The 24,035-nt window shown below is 38.1% G+C and overlaps 1 protein-coding gene across 1 annotated transcript in view; it reads left to right on the top strand.

Annotated features, from left to right (window-relative positions):
* Positions 1 to 24,035, top strand: part of CUNH8orf34 (chromosome unknown C8orf34 homolog) — a 514,153-nt gene that overhangs the window by 154,384 nt on the left and 335,734 nt on the right. The window contains 2 exon segments of the mRNA XM_007947356.1: positions 10,186 to 10,302; positions 23,002 to 23,030. Coding sequence (XP_007945547.1) covers positions 10,186 to 10,302; positions 23,002 to 23,030 — 146 coding nt within the window.

Genomic DNA, 24,035 nt, shown 5'->3' with positions numbered 1-24,035 from the left:
GGGGCTGGTGCGGGATCGGGCAGTGTTTCGTTCTGCTGTGCATGGGGTCGCTATGAGTCGGAAACGACTCGACGGCACTTAACAACAACAACAACATTGCAGTCTCTAAGATACTGCTTAAAAATAGCACAAAACCAGATTAAATTCACTGCCATGGAGTCCATTCTGACTCATAATAACCCCCCATTGGGTTTCCAAGGCTTTACAGAAGCAGACTGCCTAATCTTTCTTCCACAGAGCAGCTGGTGGGTTTGAACCACCAACCTTTTGAATAGCATCCAAATGCCTTAACCACTACACCAACAAAGTACCTTAAAAAATAGCACAGGAGGGATAAATAATAGATGAGTTAAAATACTAAAAGAATTCTGTTTGATATATTTTTTGCATAAAAGACAGTAAAAGAGGAACAGAAAAGAAAAAATAGATTGGAAAAATAGAAATCAAATACCAAAATGGTAGGCTTAACTACAAACATATCAGTAATTACAATAACTATAAATGGACTAAACATCATAATTAAAAAGCAGAGATTACCATATTGAGTGAAAAAGCAAGATCAAGTTGTAGGTTGTTTACAAGAAACACAGTGAAACATAAGGACACAGTTTGAAATAAAAGCATAAAGAAGTTTGTATGACCATTCAGAACTCCCTATACTAATATCAGACCAAGTAAAATTCAAAATGGAATGATGTATTACCAGAGATTAAGAGAGCCATTTTCTAATGATAGAAGAAAACTTAATCAAAAAGGTAAAACATGTAACAGTGATAAAAGGATACTAGCCCAGTGAAAATTTATATCACTAAATGGAGATATAGACAGATAGGCAGAATAGTATCCCAAAATTCAGTATCAACTATTGTGAGTTAATTGACATTTATAGAATACAATATTCCTCTAAACTGGAATATGCATAATTCTCAATTACACATGAAATACTCACTAAGGCAGACCATATACTGTGCCATAAAATAATTATCAATATATTTTAAAAGACTGAAATTATAGTTAGTATGTTTTCTGACCAACTCATTTTTAATTTGAAATCAATACAATACAGACCTAGAGCACCTCCAAAATCTTTTGAAATTAAACAACATATTTTTAAAGAAAAAATCCCTCCAAAAAATTTGGACATTCATATGGAATAAAAGGACCTTGATCCCTACCTTAAAACATACATGAAAACCAATTTGAAACCTATCATATAAGTAAATATAAAAACAAAAACAATAAAACTATTAAAGAAAACATGCAAGTATATCTTTGCAATATTAGCAAGGCATATCATTTTGAGAAATATTCCAGTAACTATGGCTGTAGGACAAATGACTCCAAAACTTTTTGTTCATTATTTAGTAATCATTTATCTTTCATGGTTACTATAGATCAGAAATATGGAAGCAGCTTGACTGAACAGTTCTGGCTTGGAATCTCTCTTGAGGCTTAGGCAAGCAATCTGGGGTCAGGTCAAAGGCATCTTCACTCATGTGTCATATGCCTTGGTTGGGAAGATTTGAATAGCTGATGGCTGTAATAACTTGGGGAGCTCTGGTGGCATAGTGCTTAAGGCATTTGACTGCTAACCAGAAGGCTGGCGGTTCAAACCTACCAGCCACTCCTCGGAAGGAAGGTTGGGCAATCTGCTTCCATAATGATACCACCTCGGAAACCCAAAGAGGGGGCACTATGAGTCAGATCGGACTCCACGGCAGTCCATGCATGAGTGCACAAAATAACGTGAGTTCATCTGGTTCCTCTCTCTGTCTCTATGTTGTCTCTCTAGCATAGTGGTTTCTGAATAGACAGACTTGTTACATGGTGACTCAGAGATTCAGTTGTACATGTCTCATGAGCAGTGGATCCGGGTGGGAAGTGTATTGCCTTTTGTGAGCTAGCCTTGGAAGTCACATGGCATCACTCTCACTGCATTCTATTGGTTGAAGTACTCAGAAAGTTCCACCCAGTTTTAACGGGAGGAATACAGACTCCAACTTCTCAGTGGAGGAGTACCTATGATCCTTTGTAAGAAAACCATGTGGGATGGGGTATATATTAGTTCAGTTGTCACTGGAAAATAAAATATAAAATGTGTTTCCCTCTGACCTCAACAATTGGCATCCCTCCCATATGCACAGTGCACTCACTCTCCTGTGCCCTCCAAATTTTATCCCATTAAGGCATCAGTTCCAAGACCAAGATTTATCAGGTCCAGGTGTAAATTAGGCATATTAAACATACACTTCATTGAATGCAGTTCCTCGTGACCTGAAGATCTGTGAACTAAAAAAGATTATTTTTCTACTTTCCACACAGTCACTAAACACACAGTGGTGGGATAGACATAGGAGAAAAAGGATCAATGCTGGAGACAAAGAGGGTGAATTTGAAGTACAGCACATTTTGTGGTTCATAGCAATTTTGAAATCCGGTTGTGATATTGATAGAATCTTGATGAAGACTCAGTTTACTGTCTGGAGATTATTTCCTGTGACACTTGCCTCTACCCTCTGGGCTCTTGATTCTGTTTTTTTAGTCATCTTTCCTTTCCCACTTTGAAGCCTAAGGTGGACCTAAACCAAACCATGGTATTTTCAGTTGCCTCATGTGCATGTGAAAGCTGGGCAGTGAATAAGGAAGACCAAAGAAGACTTAATGCCTTTGAATTGTGATGTTAGTGAAGAACAGTAAAACTACCATGAACTGCCAGAAGAATAAACAAATCTGTCCTGGAAGAAGTGCAGCAGGAATGTACCTTGGAAGCGAGAATGGACAAACCTTGTCTCACCTACTTTGGTCATGTTGTTAGAAGGGACCATTCCCAGGAGAAAGATAAATGTTTGATAGAGGGTCAGCAAAAATGTGGAAGACCCTCAAAGAGATGGACTGACACAGTGACTGCAGTGATGGGCTCAAGCATAGCAAGGATTGTGATGATGGCACAAGATGGAGCAGTGTTTTGTTCTGTTATATATAGAGAGACACTGTCAGTCAGATTTGGCTACATGGCACTTACCAACAACAAATGTGATCCTGGATTTATCTTTGTTCTGAAGCCTTATCTTAATTGCAAATTTTAGATAGGCTAGGAATGAGGAATAATTTTCCAGCTAAACAAATCTTGATTCCTATATATTTAGCAGTCTTCACTTTAGCTTATTTTTCTCCTCTCTAATTATAAACAGTGAGCAGAAGTCAGACAACACTTTCAACAGTCAGTTGGGAAATCTCCTTAGCTAGGTCATTCCATTAATTAGCTTCATTATCTATTTCTCATAATATTGCAATCCACAATGTTCCTTCAGATACCATTTTTCTGTTTCCTTTAGGCCTTCACTGACAACCTCATCCATAGCCATCAGGATGTTATTAGCATCTTCAAGACCTTTCATACTTCCTAGGCACACAATAACATGTTTAGATTTTTGTACAGTTGTACAAAAATATGTTCCACTTACTTAAAACATAGTGGCTTAACAACACAATAACCATTCATTACATTATGGTATCTGTGGGTAGAGCTCAGTTGGGTAGTTCTGGCTCAGGTTCACCCATGAGGTTGCTGGTAGGTGGTGGCTGGGGTAGTCATTATCTTGAAGACACCTTTACTCATATATCTCCTGCCTAGTCTGCAAAGACTCAGGTGGGTGATAAAATAGGTGGAGCTCCTTAGACATCTCTTTTTCTCTGTGGTATTCTTATATGGTATTCTTATATGGTGGCTTAAGGCTTCAATGGCATGTGTTCCAAGAAAGATACCCAGGAAGAAGCATATTATTTTTATGACCTAGTCACAGAAGTTATACCATAGTACTTCTCTGTATTCTTTTGGTTGATACAGTTAAAAAGGCCCACCTAGATTAAAAGAGGGGAGGGATCATAGACCTTATATATCCACATAGGAATGTTGACAGCATATTATCATAGGAACTTTTAGTATTGGATAGACGTCAGTGTGTCACTCTTTGGAAAATATACACTGGCACAATAAAGGACATTGAAGCCACAAATCATGAAGGAAATTGGTATGTTGGACTTAATCAAAATTAGAGATTTCTATTCTTTAAAAAGTACCATTATTTAACAATGTCAATTTTTTATTGTGATATTATATTGTATTTACACAGGATGTTACTAGCAGGAAAACTGGCTGAAAGGTTTACAGAATTTTTCTGCATCATTTCATTCTCCTGCATGTGAACCTGTTATTATATCAAAATAAAACTTTATAATAATGTGCCATCACCAAAGTAAATATTCAAGACAAAAATGAGAGACAATATTTGTGGTACATGTATCTGGAAGACAACTTGTATCCAGAAGGCATTAAGAACTCTAAATTAATTTAAAAATCTAAACTTCAGATATTTGAATATAAACAAAACAAATCTAGAATAAATTCTGTTGTTGTTGTTATGTGCCATCGAGTCGGACCTAACTCGTAGCAACCCCTCCTTAGGTTTCCGAGGCAGTATCACTATGGAAGTAGATTGCCCCATCTTTCTTCCGAGGAGTGGCTGGTGTGTTTGAACTGCCAGCCTTCTGGTTAGCAGTCAAGTGCCTTAAGCACTAAAGTAAAATTCCAGTGCAGTACAAAATCATTTACCATGGTCATGTAAGGTTTATTTCAAAAGTAGAGTCACCTGATTGGTGCACACGGTTAACACATTTGACTTCTAACTGTTGGCGGTTCAAGTCCACCCAGAGATGCCTCAGAATAAAGGCCTGGCAGTCTACTTTCAGAAGAGCAGCCATTACAAACCTTTATAGAGCACAGTTCTACTCTGACGTACATGGGTTCACCACAATTAGAATTATTGGATAACAACTTTGTTTTTGTTTATTATTTTTATTTTTAAAATTTTAGAAATGCAAGATAATATTGCTTAATGGATATAGAGTTTCTGCTGGGCTGATAACAAAGTTTTAGAAAGAAATAGTGGTGATGGTGCCAAAGAGGCAGGGAGGGTATGTTGGCAGGGAGGGTATAAACAAACCAGTATATTGTTGAGTTGACTCTGACTCATGGCAACCCTTTGTATGTCAGAGTAGACCTGTGCTCCAGAGAATTTTTAATGGCTGATTCTTCCTAAGTAGATCAGCAGGCCTTTCCACCCAGGCACCTCGGGGTGGACTCAAACCTCTAATCTTTTAGTTAGTAGCTGAGTGTGTTAACCATTTACACTCCTCTAATCCCATAAGAGGAGGACAGAATCACCATCAATAGCCCAAGGCCTATTCCTTTGAAGCCAGACATGCTGCCTCCCTCCACCCCTTTCACCACCATTCCTCCTGCAGCACTCATCACCTTTCTGCTGGGTTTAATAATTTATTGCAATGGCCACACAGAACTCACAGATTATGAGGTTTAATAGGGAAGCACCAGGCTACAATTCAAGTTCAGGAACAACACTCAGTCTCTCTCAGCCCACAGTCTCTCAGCCCACAGTTTCTCACAGTCTCTCTCCCAGCAGTGCATGTCTTTTGGTGTCTCTCTCATCAATGCGTGTCTCTTGTGTCTCTTTCCCAGCAGCGCATGTCTCTCAGGAGCACATTTCTCTCCAGAGTGTGTTTCTCTGAGGAGTGCATTTCTTCCAACAGCATGTTCTTCTCAGCCAGCAGTCAGAGAGACTGCTGCCTCTAGGAGGCCTCCTTTTGAGTCTGGCAGAGTGGCCAAACTAGCCAATCATAACATCAGAATTCTAAGCACCTGGGAGACAGTGAACTTCCCAGAACGTTGCTTTCTGCCACTCTCAACAGAAATACCCCAGGTGGATAACTTTAATAATCAGGAGCTCCTCAGTTGCTTAGAGCAAACACCACCACGGAGTTTACAAAGACTTATGGCTAGAAAAGCCATACCAGATAATTTACTACACTGCAGATGGTTACACAACATTGTAAGTGTGATTAATAACTCTGGATGAGACACTTGAAAATGGTTAAGATGACACATTTTATGTTTTATAGATTTTACCACAATTGAAAACAATTGGCAAATTTTGCATTCTTCACTAATGCTTTTTTTTAAAAAACCTTCACTGTCACCTTTTCTGAAATGTTTCCTGACTTCATTCTGTTGTCAATGAAACCTTTAAACTGCTTAGATGATAAATAGTAATGCCAACAGAAACAGAAATTGAAAAGTGAGTTGGGAAGTGGTACTGACTTTTAAAAAATCTGTACTCTTCTTTTGTAAATTAAAACAGAGGGCAAGACCTTGATAATTTATAATAATTTCTGCAAAAATTAGATAATGAAACGATGCAGACAGAGATATTATTGAAAGAAAGTTAGCAAACACATCCAACAATGAAATGTCTGGTACGATGTATTTTATCTGCTCTCTTATCCACACTTCTCTCATCTTCAGTCCCCAGGGATCCTTAAGGGATGTGAGGTAATAATAGTAGCCTGGAAGTCTTTTCTAAAGCCATTGATCACAGTCATTGTTCTCACTCTCCACTACTAGAACACCGGTGTGTTGATGTTAGCTGACATCTCTATCCCAGAGTCCATTGAACAAAGAAACTCCAAGGAGGCCAATTTTTAAATATGTAGATTTTTTAAATGATGGAAGTAATTTTGTTTGTTTGGACAATTAAAAAATACAGCCATAAATTAACAGTCTCTTCTCTTCCTCTTTACTCGCCTCAAATTCTACTTCCATGGGAATAAACAAAACAAAACAAACCAGTATATTGTTGAGTTGACTCTGACTCATGGCGACCTTTTGTGTGTCAGAGTAGATCTGTGCTCCAGAGAATTTTTAATGGCTTATTCTTCCCAAGTAGATCAGCAGGCCTTTCCACCCGGGCACCTCGGGGTGGACTCAAACCTCTAATCTTTTAGTTAGTAGCTGAGTGTGTTAACCATTTGCACCCCTCAGGTTCTCCCTAGCAATAGTTTGTATTTTTTCACATTGTTTTCTTTGTACAGATTAAGATCTACAATATGTGTGGGCTGATTGCGTTTATTAAACAGTATGCATTCTTCCGCAACAGAAGGACATTTAGATTTTATTCCTAAGTTTTTTGTCATCAGAAAGTATTTGTTGAAAGAAACAAATATTTTGCACTCTCACTAAAATCAAAACAATTGTGTATTTTTATGTAAATAAAGTTTTCATTTGTTCATGATAATTTTCCAGATATAAGATTGCTGGGTCACAGGGACTGTGCTTTTTTTTTTTTTTTTATCACAATAGATATTGCCAGATTTTTTTTTTTAAAAGGTTGTAGAGAGATATTGCAATGAATAATCTGAGGCCATATTTCCTATATTCTTCTCATATAAATGTGTTTTAAATTATTATGTTATTTTGTTTTTATCAAAACAAGAATACCTGATTAAAAATTAAAGTAGCTTTAGAAGGTAGCAATGTCCTTCTATCTCTTCCATTCTGCTCTTAAAAAGGGAATCACTTCTAACTGTTTTAGATATTTCTTCTGGTACATATTTCTTTCTAGATATCTAAATATGTCAAAGTGCTTACATAGCTCTGTTTTACATTTTGCATGTGAGGCATCTCTCTTGACCTCCTCCTATACTTTGTGTTTTGCATCCCAGACATTGTTTCATGCTCCCAACTCCGTAATGCAGTTATTTCAATGTTAGTTGAATATATACTCTGTATTAACATTATGATAATAACATTAATTAACATTTTTCAAAGTTAAATCCTGAGGTATCCAACTGTTATTTATTTTTTTTTTCTAGAATTGGTAATTGCTTTGTTTTTCCGTTTGCTTTGTTTTCTGTGTACCCATCACAAATACTTCCCCAAACCCTACCCCAGAGCTTTCAAAAAAAAAAATAAATAAATAAGCTCACTGCCATCAAGTCGGATCCGACTCATAGCAACCCCTCCGTGGTTTTCTGAGGCAGTATGTCTATGGAAGTAGATTGTCCAGTTTTCCTTCCAAGGAGTGGCTGGTGGGTTTGAACCACCAGCCTTCTAGTTAGTAGTCAAGTGCCTTAGGCACTATGCCACCAAATATGATCAAACACATCAAGTCATCTTTACTTCTATTTTTATTTTATCATTTATACATCATTTCATTTTTTAAGATTTTAGAGTCCCCTTTCCTGCAGCTCTGTCCTTGCTTAAATCTTGGTTGCTTGGTTTTCTCAGCCACCTCCTGACATCATTCTTCACAATCATCCAGAGGATTTCTTTTGTGTTTCTCTTTTGGTAGATCATCTCTTTCCTGAATCCTGCATCTGTCCATTTACTCACTCACTTACTCCATTTACTCACTCATTTTGGTGAAGCAGCTCCACTAGGAGCTTTCTGAAAAATAGTACTTGAAAGAGAAATTGTTGAGTCCTTCCAAGTATCTTTATTGGTTCTTTTCTTGAACATAAAATTCAAAGTTAGAAATAACCTTCAGTTGAAATTTTGGAGCAATTACTTCCCTGTTTTCTAAAACCAAATATTGCTAATAAGTAGTCTGGTAATTTTATTTTATGTATTTGTCCTTGGAAGCTTTTAAGATATTTTCTTTATCTTCACTATTTAAAAATGTTGTGATACCTTGAATTATGGTGAACATTCATTCAGTGGACCCTTTTAATATAAAAAATAAGTTCTTCACCTACATGTGGCAGGCCTGCTTTATAAGCTGTGGTCCTGCGTCCACAGTGAAGGCTCAACAAATAAAGAAACCAAGTAAGTTCTTATACTTCTATTACTTTGACATTGTTCCTCCTGGACTGTTGCTGTACTGTTGAAATAGGGTAAAATGTCTACTATTTTTTGCTATTCCTCTCTTCCCAGATTTAGATTTCAGTTTTCTCAATCTTGTTAAATCCATTTACCCCTCATCAATTCATTTTTAATCTCCCCCAAAAATGTTGCTATTCCTTCTCTCATAATGTTTTCACCTAATTTTTTGTGGAAAAAAAATCCCTTTACTGTAATGTAATTTTAGTGAGAATGTAGGGTAAGTGAAGGTATATACATGTATTCATTCTTCTGTGTTTTCAGAAGACATAGCAAAAATGTCTTTAAAATATTTTCTAATTGCTGGTGAAGAAATTATTGTTTTTTACATTGGTTAACTTAAGGGTGTAGTGGGCAAAATATTTGGCTGCTAACCAGAAAGTCAGTAGTTTAAACCCATCAGCTGCTCTGTGGAAGGAAGATGAGGCAATCTACTTCTGTAAAGATTTAAAAAAAAAAAAAAAAAACTCACTGCTGTCAAGCCAGATCTAACTCTTAGTGACCCCTCCTTGGGTTTCTGAGGTGGTGGTATCACTACAGTAGATCACCCAATCTTCCTTCCGAGGAGTGGCTGGTGGGTTTGAACCACCAGCCTTCTGGTTAATGCCTAATTCTCTTAGGCACTACACTACCAGAGCTCCTTATAGATTTATAGCTTTGGAAACCCAGTGGAGCTATGAGTTGGAATTGACTTGATAGCAGTAGGTGTTTTTTGTTTTCTTTTGTTTTGTTAACATAATACAATACGTATTTTGCCTTTGTGTTTTCCCCCTAAATTATGTTGTTGTTGTTGTTAAGTATCATCGAGTTGGCTCCAACTCCGAGTGACCCTGTGTACAACAGAACAAAACACTGCCTTGGTCCTGCACCAGCCTCACAGTCCTTGCTATACCTGAGCCCATTGTTTTAGCCACTGTGTCAATCCGTCTTGTTGAGGGACTTCCCCGTTTTTGCTGACCCTCCACTTTACCAAGCATGATATCCTTTTATAGAAATTTCGAGTCAATACCTGAATTATCTTATTTCCATGAACGCTGTCACACTGCCCTTTGACTCAGTAAAAAAATGCTTTGTTTTACTGAACTTTATAACTCCTCTTTGTTTGCTCACAAGAAAAACCATCTTCAAGAGAAATGTATTTATTCTGTTCATTGATTTGATGTGGTCTTTTGCATAATGTTGTTGTTGTTGTGTGCCCATTGAGTCAGATCCAACTCATAGCAACCCCTCCTTGGGTTTCTGAGGTGGTATCACTATGGAAGTAGATTGTCCAACCTTCCTTCCAAGGAGTGGCTGGTAGGTTTGAACCTCCAGACTTCTGGTTAGGAGTCAAGTGCCTTAGGTACTATGCTACCAGAGTAATGAATGTTAAATTTATATTAAATTTATATCTTTAGCATGCTTATGAAATAACCTTTTTTTTTTTTTTTTTTTTTATGTAATGCCAACATCAGTAGAGCATCCTAAATGGAACTGGCGGACTAAACCAGACAGCCGTGATTTTGATGAATTGAACCACATCCTTCAAGAGAGCAAGAAGCTGGGAAAAGCCCTTGAGAATCTCTCTCGAAGTAAGTTAATTTACTTGATCATAATTAAAATTTCTAACCAATACTAAAAGCAGACAGATTCATTATTATTGCCAGTAACCCATTTCCAACATTCTTCTTACAATTCTATGAGAGTCTGAGGAGTTTAAAGTGTGAGATTGAAAATGAGGATTGACTGTGCATATCACATAGAATCTATAAGAAGACTGGTTACACAGAGTAGGAGGAACTATAGAACCCCAGAGATACTTGATTCCAGCCTCTGCAACATGGTCTCCACCATCTTCTGCATTCTTCTTTGAAACATCCATAGTTTTGTGTCATTGTAGTTAATGGGCTTATCTGTTGCCTCTACTAGTTCTTGATTGTCCATAGTCAGGACATAGGAGAGATCAGATATGGGACATTGGTCCTGGGATAATGGCAGAGTCAAATAAGCCGCTAGATGAGTCAGCAGCTTGCTGGAATAAGGCATAACATTCAGCTTTTACAAATATGATGGAGGGTTGGTTGCCTTTGGCTTCACATGATTTTTAAAGGACTTTAATTTTATGGGGATGGTAGTGGGGTTTATGTGGGAGAAAAGATAGTTGGTCATGTAGGAAAAGATTACTCTTTTCTCTGTGGAATGTTTCTGAGTCTCTTTCTGAATAAAAGGCTACTTCCTTAGAATGACTTGAGTTTCTATGATTTTGCTATGTTGTTGTTATGTGCCATCGAGTCGGACCCAACTCATAGTGACCCCTCCTTAGGTTTCCAAGGCAGTATCACTATGGAAGTAGATTGGCCCATCTTCCTCCCAAGGAGTGGCTGGTGGGTTTGCAGTCAAGTGCCTTAGCCACTATGCTACCAGAGCGCCTATGATTTTGCTATATGAATTGTAATATTGACTCCTTGTCTTAGGTTCAACATGTTTACTACCAAGTTACCACACTGCCTGAGACTGTTAGTGTAAATTAGTTGAAATGCAGCTTTACTGGGAGCTCTGGTAGCATAGTGGCTAAGGCACTTGACTACTAACCAGAAGGCTGGCGGTTCAAACCCACCAGCCACTCCTCGGAAGGAAGATGGGGCAATCTACTTCCATAGTAATACTGCCTTGGAAACCCAAGGAGAGGTCCTATGAGTCAGGTCGTACTCGACGGCACATAACAATAACAACAACAGCAGCTTTACTAGTCTGTGTTCTCTAGTGCTGCTTTTAACAGAAATGCCACAAGTAGATGGCTTTAACAAACAGAAATTTATTTTCTAACAGTTTTAAAAAAAAACCCATTGACTTCGAGTCAGATCCGACTCATAGTGACCCCTCCTTGGGTTTCCGAGGTAGTATCACTATAGAAGTAGATTGCCCAACCTTCCTTCTGAGGAATGGCAGGTGGGTTTGAACCGCCAGGCTTCTGGTTAGCAGTTGAATGTCTTAGTCACTATGCTACCAGAGCTCCTGAACACATATTAGCATATGAAAAGTAGATTTTTATTACTTACAGTAGAAGTGGACAGTATACAACAGCTGAGCAGCTTCCCCTGCCTCAAAAGCTGTCTCTGTGATGACAACTTTCACACACACTCCATTTTGCGTTGTAGGTGGGAGACTTAAATGGGACAGTTAAATGGCATGTCAGTACCCCCGCACTCCCCACCCCCAGCTTCTGGAAACTGCCCCAATGAATATATATTCTTCCACACCAGCCCTCCACGTGGAATCATGGCTGAGGAACACAATAGGAACTTAACCTGCTGCCACTCCCAACCACTCCCTGCCCGGCCAGGTAGGTCCACTTGTTGTTGTTGTTAGGTGCTGTCAAGTTGGCTCCAACTCATAGTGACTCTGTGTACAACAGAACAAAACATTTCCCAGTCCTGTGCCATCCTCACAATACTTGCTTATCCCTCAGCCCATTATTGTAGCCACTGTGTCAATCCATCTTGTTAAGGGTCTTCCCTTTTTTTTTTGACCTTCCACTTTAACAAGCATCATATCCTTCCCCAGGGAATGGTCCCTGCTGATGTGACCAAAGTACATGAGATGAAGTCTGTCCATTCTTGCTTCCAAGGCACATTCTGGCTGCACTTCTTCCAAGACAGATTTGTTCATTTTTCTGGCAGTCCATGGTACTTTCAGCATTTTTCACCAATACCACAACTCAAAAGCATCAACTCTTCTTCAGTCTTCCTTATTCATTGTCCAGCTTTCACATGCATATAAGGCTATTGAAAACACCATAGTTGGTTGTTGTTGTTTGCCATCAAGTTGGACCCGACTCATAGCTAGCCCTCCTTGGGTTTCTGAGATAATATCACTACGGAAGTAGATTGCCAAACCTGAGTTAGGCATGCCTTAGTCTTCAAAGAGACATCTACATATGTCTCACTAGCACCATGGCTGAGGACACCACAAAGTGCCCCAATGGACTATTTTTATACTCCAAAGCCCACATGGAAGGCTGCATGGCCATGCCTCAGGGCTCACTGGGAAAGGGGGGCAGTAGAGACCTTCTCATGCCCCTTCCCTTCCTGAGGCCTGTTGCAAAGGAGATGAGTTGCAGACTCCCAGCTAATTTTTTTAAGGTCGGCATGGATATTTTAGAGAGATAAATGGTACTTTTAATTGCTCAGGCTATTTCCAGGAACCAGATACAAAAAACCATACTTAGTTCTTTGTGCTACTATACAAGTGTACATTGCTTAATGTTGGTTCACTTAATGTCTGTTCACTTAACATCCATTTGGGTAGCATCTGACCACATATATGTCTGTGCTCTCAAAGGTTATAATAGAGTTCAAAAATCCCAGTCAGAGAACAGGACATAGTGGATGTACTTTGCTAAGTAAAAAGATCTGATCTATCACTAGCTCTCCAGGTCCTGTGTCCACCCTAGCCCTAGGGTGGTAGGAGGAGGTGATCTTGGTGTCCATCTACCTCCACTGTGATAGCATCAGGCAGAACCACTCAGAAGCTGTCAGAGCACCGAGACCATGTCGCACTTTGCCCTGTGTGTGATACCTGGTTTTCTCTGTAGTGGTGGCCACCAAGTGATCTGGGCTGCAATGATGGTAGGAGAGCATAAACCAAACCCACTGCCATCAAGTTGATTCTGACTCATAATAACCCCCATTGGGTTTCTGAGGCAGTAAATCTTCATGGGTTTGAACCATCAAACTTCTGGTTAGCAGTCAAATACCTTAGGCGTTGCACCAAAGGAACCTGAAACCAAATTCACTGCCATTGAGTTGATTCTGACTCATAGTGACCCTCTTTGGATTTCTGAGGTGGTAAATCATTATGGAAGTAGGTTGCCTAGTCTTCTGTGGAGTGGCTGGTGGGTTTGAACTGCCAACCTTCTGGTTAGCAGTCAAGTGCCTTAGCAGGAAAAAGAGTTGAGGGAGGAGTAGTGAGCAGAGCTGGAAAAGTTTAAAGCCCATTAGGTATGGTGAGGAATGCAGACTTGGAGGAAGTGGCAGGTAGGCCAGGAGGCAGCCAGCTGGAGGGCAAGTGCACACTGTGGTGGGTAAGTAAGAGCTGGGAGTGGCTTTGGGAGATGGGGTGGCAATTGTCCAGGAATGACTGCCATGCAGGAATGGCACCCATGCAGGAACAGTAGCCATGTAGGAGCAGTAGCCATGTAGGAATGGTAACAACAGAGCAGCAGAGGCAAAGTTTTCACACAAAGTAAATCATGTAAAATCTTACTTCACAGAAAGCCTTGTGGATGTTAAGCAGTACATACCTATATTATTCTACAGTTTTGGGGAATGATTTTTGTTTCAGTAAGATCTCTGTGACCTCAGCTGTTCAATTATGAGTATAGTGTTCTTTTTCTGGCTTTTTATAAACCTTTCAATATAATGTTGTAGAGTCAGTCATGAACTGTGGCACTTTTCTTGATATTAAACTCATTGCCATCAAGTTGATTCCAACTCATAGTGACGCTATAGGATAGAGTAGAACTGCCCCAAAGACTTTCCAAGGCTGTAATCTTTATAAAAGCAGACATATCTTTTTTTCCATGGAGTGGTTAGTAGGTTTGAACTGCTGACTTTTCACTTAGCAGTTGGACACTTGATCCATAGCACCACCAGGCTCCTTTTCGGGACATTATTCTTTTGTAAAAGTAAACATGTTAGATTGACTGAAAGTGACTTGCAGTGCCATATGGTAGTGAGGTTGTAGGTGGAGTGTCTTTTTGGTGCCTGGCTACCTCCCTTTGCATCATTATTGAATTTTCTTCAAGCATTTCTTCTCTCCTCTTGGAAGCCTGGACTTACGCCCATTCCTTCAAGTGTTTACCTCCACTTGATATTCAATTTGTAAGAATAATTGTTTTAGAATATGAAACTTTGAAGATACAAGGCCCTCTCATCTCAAAATAATGCATCTCTTATACCAGTTGCAAGGAGACCCAGTGGCACAGTGGTTGAGTGCTCACCTGCTAACCAAAAGGTTGGAAGTTCAAACTTACCAGCTGCTCTGCAGGAGAAATATGTGACAGTCTGCTTCAGTGAAGATTATAGCCTTGGAAGCCTATAGGACAGTTCTGTTCTGTCCTATAGAGTCACTGAGTCAGAATCAGCTCTACAGCAATGGGTTTGGGATACCACTTGCTGTTAAGTGTATACCAAATCATGGCAACTCCATGTGTGTAAGTCAAACTGTGGTCCACAAGGTTGTCAATGGCTTATTTTTCAGAAAATGGACTGTTAGGCCTTCCCTTTTGAGGCACTTGTGGGTAGACTAGGACCTCTAATCTTTTGGCTAGCACCCACGTATGTTAACTGTTTATACCACTCAGGAATCTCGTAAAAGTGTCTGTGATTGAAGAGCCTGAGGGCGGGGTCCTTCTCAGTGCATCATATCTTGGCCTATCATCTGATTATGGGTGATATTAATCTTAATTGTTTGGTTAAGTTGATGTCTGCCAGGTTTCTCTACTGTAGAGTTAATATTTTCCCTTTATACTTGATAAACAGGGATACTTGAAATTATGAAAATATCATACTTCCTTTCTAACTTTTATCCACCTCCCTCCACTACTGCATTCACCGAGCTAAATCGTACTTCTCTCCTTAGACTCAGCTCAAATACAACTGCCTCCAAGATGATATCTCAGTTGCTGCCCTCCTCTATTCTAAGCTTGGAATCCCTCTTTTTGTCCTTCTATACTTTCCTCTATAGAAGTAGATTGCCCAATCTTTCTTCCAAAGAAGATTGGGCAATCTACTTCCATAGTAATACCGCCTCTGACACCCAAGGAGGGGTCACTAAGAATCAGATCTGACTTGACAGCAGTGAGTTTGGTTTTGGTTTGGTATACTTTCCTCTGAATACACTTCTCACTGAATTTGCTGCATTGCTCTGCTATTATTTGTTTTACTTTATTTCTTCTCTGAACTTTACATCTCTGAGAGCCAGCCCACTCTGCTGCTAGAGTCCTAGCATTCAGTACAGCAGTTAGCATATGGCTTGGTCATGGGTTGGTGAATGAGTGCCCCTTTCCAGGTCCATTTCTTCCTAACTCATCTTCTCTGGGACCCCTCCCTAACTCTTCACTGCCAACCTACCTTCTGCTTCTCTAAGTTTGGGCCTTTGATATGAGATTACATGGATTTTGGTCTTTATAGATTTGATCTCTTTGGTAAAATATTTAACTTTGTGGTATATATATCAAAGGAGTTATGGTTAAAAACAAGCCAAAGGTAAAGATAAGCAGTTCCCTCTTGTATTCATTTGATCATCAATGCCCATTGTTTGATAGGTGCTGACCCCAGGACAGTGAGGCTTCCAGTGTTTTCTGAGCCTAATGCTTTTGCCACTTCTGGCTGCTTACTCTGAAGCAAGCCAGCAGTCGAATTAATATCTTTACTCCATCCAGACACTTTATCTACAGATTGTGGTTCATGTGAATACATTGGCTGGAGCTATTCCAAGGAAAAATATTCTCAGCTGTCGAAAGAACAGACAACAGCTATTTATGCCCTATGACTGATAATAGCAATCTGGGCTCAGCCAAGAAAAAAAATAACAATTGCATTTTTTAGTTAGTCACTCATGAGCATATCTAAAAATCGTCCTTGACAAACAGCCTGAGGAATTAGAGAATAATGATCTATTAAATAAAATAGAACCAGATGATGTAGCAATTGTTTCTTCATTCATTCCTACTTTCATTTATCTAGTCTTTAAAAATTTATGTGAGAATAAAAACAAAAAAAAGAGTAACACATGGGCCCATACCTTAAGTTTACCCTTTAGTAAGGGAGAGAGAAGTGAAAAGCATGATTTCTCAGAAATGCTTTAAAAGAGTTACCGAAACCCTAATGGAGAATACAAGACGAAGTAGCTGCTAGGGGTGAGTGAGGAGCTCTAGTGGTGCAATGATTAAGTGCTTGGCTGCTAACTGAAAAGTCAGCGGTTTGAATCCACCAGTAGCTTCACAGAAGAAAAGACCTTCTCCCCTAAAGATTAGAGCCTATGAAACCCTATAGGGACAGTTCTACCCTGTCATATAGCATCACTATGAGTCAGAGTTGACTCTATGGCACACAACAACATGGATGGGATTGGGATATGTGGATGTAGTGCCTAATGGGTATTGAGTTTCTGTTAAGGGTGATGACAAAATTTGGAAATAGGAAGTGGTGATGACTGAACATTGTAGACACAATTAATATCACTGAATTGTACATGTAAAAACAGTTGAAATGGAAAATGTTTTGTTACATCTATTTTACAACATTTTTTTAATAAAATGTAAAATAAGACCAAGGGAGAGTGAAAATTGGTCATGGAGAGGTATATGCCTGGCAGAGAGAAAAGCATGTATATAAAAAGATAATTTAAAGAAAGTGGAAAATTTGCATTATTAGTGCATAAAATCTGAAGCAGGTAATAAAGGCAATAAAGATGGACATCTAGGCAGCTGTTGAAGTCATAGGGTAAGGGCTTTATGTTAAAGGAATCTTGTAAACAAGTCACAATCCTGATTGAGTTTACATTATTGAAAAATCACTCTGGCATGGAGGATAGAGTTGATGTGGTCATGCCCAGTGGCAAGGACAGAGATGATGATGCCCAGAATAAAGGAGTGGCAATAGGGATGGGAAGAGGGAACAGGTTTAAGAAAATTTTGAAGATTGTATGACTTGTTGTTGTTGTTGTTAAGTGCCGTCGAGTCGGCCCCGACTCATAGCGACCCCTCCTTGGGTTTCCGAGGCAGTATCACTACGGAAGTAGGATTGCCCAACCTTCCTTCCGAGGAGTGGCTGGTGGGTTTGAACCGCCAGCCGTCTGGTTAGCAGGCAAGTGTCTTAGCCACTATGCTACCAGTATGACTAGGAATTATTTATTGATATGAAGGAAGGGTGATAATAAAGATAAGGATGTTTGTTTTATTTGTTTGTTTCTTTATAATCAAGGTTACTGGGCAGTAGTACCTATACCTTAGATAGGAATGAAAAAGATGGGACTATTTGATGGGAAAGAAATGTTACATTTCAAACTTCAGTTTCAGATACTATTGGGACATCCAAGTGGAGTGGGCAGCTTTACCCTGCAACTAGTATTCAAGTGTATGTATGAATTGGCAATTTTGGAAAATGATTGAGTTAGCAATATAGAGAAGCCATTAAGCCTCTTGGAGATTGGGATAAATGGAAATGCCTATAAATTGAAGGACACATATGGAAGCCATGTAGAATGGTTTATAGTACTTTAGCAGAGTCAGGAAATTCACCTCTGGTAGGCCTGAGGGAGCCGTTGTCTCTTTAGCTAGCAGTGATGCTCAGTTTTTAGAAAAACTTATTTCTCCCATTTTTTCCAGGCAATATGTTGCTACATATGGACCTCTCACCAAATAGTCTAGCTTCTTTGTCTGCTCTTCTCAGATAACATTTCCTTTAAGATCTCACCTTGTGTCAAAGGAAGACCATGTGCTCCAATACACATCAGGAGTCCCACCTTCTAATCCTGGGCCTTCTTTTATTACAAGATATCATAACACCCACTACATTTTCTCTTGAATATTTTTCTGTTCACTACTACTTCTCAGTTTCTGTAAGCTTTAAAAATCTTGACTAGATTAAAGTATGATGACTTTTTTTTTCAAATTTTAGATTTTATTAATTTATACAAGTACTTTAAAACTGCTGGATATTTTGCCATGTTTAAATGCTCTTGTTCACAAATGGAAAATTCCTCTTTATATTTATTTTTCACAATTCACTGAGGCAAAAATGATTTAGCCAACATACTTTCTTTTCATATGCCTGATCTGTATTTAGAAGGTCCTCTGTTAGCCATCAGCACAGTGCCTAAGGCACTTGACTGCTAACCAGAAGGCTGGCAGTTCAAACCCACCAGCCACTCCTCAGAAGGAAGATGGGGCATTCTACTTCCATAGTGATACTGCCTTGGAAACCCAAGGAGGGGTCGCTATGAGTTGGGTGAGACTCAACGGCACATAACAACAAAAACAACAACAACAACTGTTAGCCATCACAACCTTGTTGTCTTCCTAGCCCTGTTTCATCAGCTTAAACAAAGAATACACTAAGGTCTTTGTCTCTTCCAGGCAAAGAAAACAAATAAGTAAACAAAAAGATTGATATGATAAAAATGGAGCCAATCACGGTTTTTGGCTACAGAATACTAACAGGCTAAACAAATTTAAAAATTCAAAACAGACTTAGCTGGATGAATGCACAATTTATTGGATAGTCATCCAACTGAGTAGGTTTATAACTGACCATATAAAAGAAGTAATAAGAGTAGGTCACGTTTGTTAAGCATATGCTATGTGCCAGTCACTGTGGTAAATGCCTTATGTGGATTATGTTATGTTACCTACACAGCAACCCAATAATATAGCACTATTTTATCCACAGGAGCTCTGGTAGAGTAGTGCCTAAGGCACTTAACTGCTAACCAGAAGGCTGGTGGTTCAAACCCACCAGCCACTCCTCGGAAGGAAAGTTAGACAATCTACTTCCGTAATGATAATGCCTTGGAAATCCAAGGAGGGGTTGCTATGAGTCGGATCTGACTCAATGGCACATAACAACAACAAATTTTATCCACAGTTCACAGCTGGGCCATTGTAATACTGTGAGATTAAGGATTTGCCCAAGGAAACAGCAAATCATGAAAGGTCTAGTTATGATATACTGACCTCATTTCCTATTATTAGTTATTACTTTTGAATATCAGCAATACCCTGGATGTCATAGGTCATGTTTTCAACTAAGCATTAAATAAAGCTTCCTGAAATTCTTGTGGTCAAAATTCAGACATTTAAGTTAAATATTAGCAAATCATGTAATTCCCTGGTCAACCATGGTCAAGCAGTATGAATTAAATGATAAGAGAATCTATTACTATTTTAATTAAATTTTATGAAAGATGGTGTCTTAGGTCTTACATAACTTTCTTTGCCAAAATATTTTTGGTTTGGGATGAAAACATAGAAGAACACTTAACATATCTGCAAAGAAGAGAAAACTCTCACTGAATAAGAAACTCAAAATTCAAACTCTAAATAGGCCCATGCATTTATTCCCCAAACATTTGTTAAGTACCTATGAAATGCCAGGAGCTGTGGTGGACACTAGAAATTCAGAGTTGAGTGACATGGTCTGGCCAAAGAAACTAATAGTCTGCAAAATTAACAACTTGTCATTGATGTGATAAATATAGAATCCAGGTTTGGATTCAAGCAATCAATCAACCAACAACAAAAAGACAACTCAATTAAAAAAAGGACAAGGGACTTGAATAAACATTTCACCAAAGAGGATATTCAAATGGCAAATAAGTACAAGGAAAAAATGCTCAATTTCATACAGAAACACAAATCAAAACCACAGTAAGATATTACTTCACATCCACTAAAGGGACAGTGATTTAACAAACAAACAACAAATGGAAAACAACAGGTATTGGCAAGGATATGGAGAAATAGAAACCCTTGTCCATTGCTGGTGGAATATTTAAATAATACTGCCACTATGGAAGGAGCTCTCATACCACAGTGCCTAAGGCATCTGACTGCTAACCAGAAGGTTGGTGGTTCAAACCCACCAGCTACTCCACCGAAGCAAGACTGGAAGCAATCTACTTCCATAAAGATTTACCACCTTGGAAACCCAGTGGGGGTCAGTCACTATGAGTTGGAATTGACTTGACGGCAGTGGGTTTGGTTTTGGTTCTTTCCACTGTGGAAAACAGATTAGCGTTCTTCAAAAAGTTAAACATAAGATTACCATAAAATTCAGCAATTCCATTTCTAGATATATACTCAAAAGAATTGAAAGCAGGAACACAAATATGTGCACTGGTGTTCCTTGTGGCAGTTTTTACAATAACAGAAAGATGGAAACAATCTAAATGCTCATCAACAATGAATAACTAAACAAAATGTGGTATAGACATTTACTGCCATAAAATGGAATTTGATCTATGTTACAACATGGATGAGCCTTGAAAACATTATGCTGAGTTTAAAGATGACTTTTAAGGTTTAATGAATTGCCTAAAAGTGGTTAATCTCCTCTCAGAAAATAACTATCAAACTTCTTCTTAGATTCTAGGAGAAATATCCTGGCTGCAAAATGTAAGTGGTTCCCAATTAGAGCTTTATGCTCCTGAGAGAAGCACTTCATTAAAGTTCTTTCAACTGCTTTTAATCTATTGAAGCTTTAATTAAAAAAAAAAGAGAGAGAGAGAGAAATACCCTAGACAAGTTGACATTGATAACAGCAAGGTGAAAGAGTTACATACAATAGAATGGAGATTTATTTAGATAATTTCCTACTCAAAGTTATCAAAATACATAAATATTAAGAAAATATGTACCTGAGTAGCTGAGGGAAGCTTAATGTAATAGACACTTTCTTTGCTACTACTTTCTTGAGACAGGTTGTTTTGCAAGTCAAATTATTCTTTTATGCTTTTTATAGTCTGTTGAACTTTGGTCTCAACTCTTATTATTTCTCTGTGTTCCTTTGGACTTCAAACTTTAGATACATTGTTGCCTCTTGGTCATACTTCACTTGGATTTTGACATCAGGTCCCTTTTGTTCTTTGTCATAAACCTGAGGGCTGGCCACATCTGCTTACATGCCCAGCCACAGAGCCCATGTTAAGGCCTACACACGCCATTTTTCAGAAAAAGAAATGAGAGTGAGGAGGAGGAGGAAGACATCTTTAGTCTGACATGTTGACAGTGAAATGCCTGTGGGAATTCAGCAACTAGCTCAGGAAGAAGGTTGAGGCTGGTGCTAAAGATTTGCTGGTGATCACATATAAAGAATTATAGAGATATCAATATATGTGTAAATATATATAATATATAAAGAGTTATGGGAGCTTTGGTAGCATAGTGCCTAAGGCACTTGACTGCTAACCAGAAGGCTGGTGGTTCAAACCCACCAGCCACTCCTCAGAAGGAAGGTTGGGCAATCTACTTCCATAGTGATACTGCCTCAGAAACCCAAGGAGGGGTCGCTATGAGTTGGGTCCAAGTCGACAGCACATAACAACAACAACAACAACATAAAGAGTGTATATATATATAAAACTATATATAACATATAAAGTTATATATAGATAGATAGATAAGTATATGTTGTTGTTGTTGTCAACTTGGTGATCATGTATACCATCGGTGGTATGAGTTAGATTACTAAAGGAGGCATATCAAGTGAGAAGAAAAGAAAAGCAAAGAACCCTGAAAGGAAAGGATGAAAGGAGAAAATTTAAAGAGAGAGAGAGAGCGATTACTGAAATGGAGACAAGGAAGGAGAATAGAAAAAGAGCGGATAGCATTTTCAGAAAGAGAATGGTGTTAACAGAGCTAATTGTCACAGGGAAAAAAATGAAAATAAGGACTGAGAAATATTTACATTACTGACTTAGAACAATTTTGGAGGGTTGATAAAGGCAAAAATCAGATTGATGTATAGTGAGAAATAAGTGGATGGTGAGAAGGGGAACGTGTGAAGAAGAGTACTTTATCCATTGGCTCTAGAAGCTTTTGATAGCAGCTAATTTGTGGAACAAATAATTTAAACTCTCTAGTCCGTTTCCTCATCTATAAAAACATAATTTTGAAAAATGATCTCCAACCACCCTTTTGTGCTAATACAGTTAGCCTGCAAAAGCCAGAACGTTTGTAAGGTAAAACCTATCAGAGAAGGAAAATTAAACTATTTTCCTCTAAAACAAGTGATAGGAAAGTTTAAGGCTTCATCCAGTCAAAGGCAGAAAACTTGAAAGACCTGGAAGAATGAGATAATCTCCTGACTTCTGACTCTCACAGGTTTCACTGTATTATATCGTTCTGGGAATCTAAATAAACTGTCAAGAAGAAGCCAAATCCTAATAGGCTAAGCTGTATTTGATTGTCATCTTAACAGCCCAACCCATTGCGTGCCATCTCTACAGTTGCCTTTCAAGTTTGCTCTACCTTTCACAACCTGCAGGCTGTGTGGTACCTGTCTTTCCTTTGCATCACTGAAGTATTTGGGAATTTCAAGGATGTCCTTGTTTACTTAAATTCCTAATTTGTTTCAATGGGTAGAAAGGATGTTCCACGTTATTTTGAAACACTAATAATAATAATGAATGGAAAATACACTTGTTTTACAGACAGAATTTTATTTTTTCCTATTAGACTTTTAAATATTGCTCCTAAAACTTTTTTATACATCTCTTTTTAATCCCAGGTATTGCAATTTCAGATGAACTAGATAAGGTAAGTTGAGTACACATTTAGTAAACAGAAAATATAGATCTTACAATTTAGTCCACTGTCTAAATTCAGAAATCTCTGAGTCATATAAAATGTTCAAATATTTATTTGGAAAACCATGCTAACATTTAAAAAATTTAAAGTTCTGTGTTTAGCTTCTTTTATGAAAAGTTCTACATGAAATATTTAATACCACCTACACTTTTGACTGAAGATCTGTAGGATTTGATTAGAGAAAATTGAATCACTGTAATTATTGAATCACTATATTAAAAAAAAGAAAACTAATAACACTATATTATGTATATTATTTGGATTCTTCCAGTATTTACATGATGGTGATGATTATGATAGAGTAGACAGTTGTACTTTTCCATAGTTACCCTTGGGAAACTTTAATTAGTGTGTGTATGTATGTGTGTGTGTGTGTGTATATATATATGTATTTAAATTTTCCAAGATGCCAAGAGAAAATGCAATGACTTGGAATGGGGTAATAGTTATGAAGGTGATCAGAAGTGGTGTGATTTGGAATATATTTTAAAGGTCATGTCAGTGGAACTTGCTAATGGATTGAGTGTGAGAGGCTATAGAAGAAATTAATCCATGATAATTCTCTATGGTTGCAAGATGAGCAACAGAGTGAACTGTGGTGCCATTACTGAAATGGGAAAAAATGAGGAAAGAGAAAATTTGGAAGTTTGGGATAGAATCAAATATTCTTTTTTGGATTGTTTACTTTGAGTTGCCTATTGGACATGTGTATATAAATTGTTGCTCATAGTAGAAATTTAATTTAGAGCTATAAATTTAGGAAGACTTGGAACTGGGATCCTCAAATTTTTGGTTGCAAGGAGCTTTTGTGTATCTGAGTAATACCTATCAATATTTACCATGTTAGAAATTAAAATTGATAAAAATTTTATATGTTAATGCATTTTGAAATACTAATGATAAATCTACTATATGTCAACCAAAATAACATTTTTATTTAAAAAAAAAAAAAAA

This window comes from Orycteropus afer, unplaced genomic scaffold (assembly GCF_000298275.1).
Source record: "Orycteropus afer afer isolate SDZICR_OR568_19922 unplaced genomic scaffold, OryAfe1.0 scaffold00181, whole genome shotgun sequence".
NCBI lineage: Eukaryota > Metazoa > Chordata > Mammalia > Tubulidentata > Orycteropodidae > Orycteropus > Orycteropus afer.
This window is presented reverse-complemented; position numbering and strand designations above follow the sequence as displayed.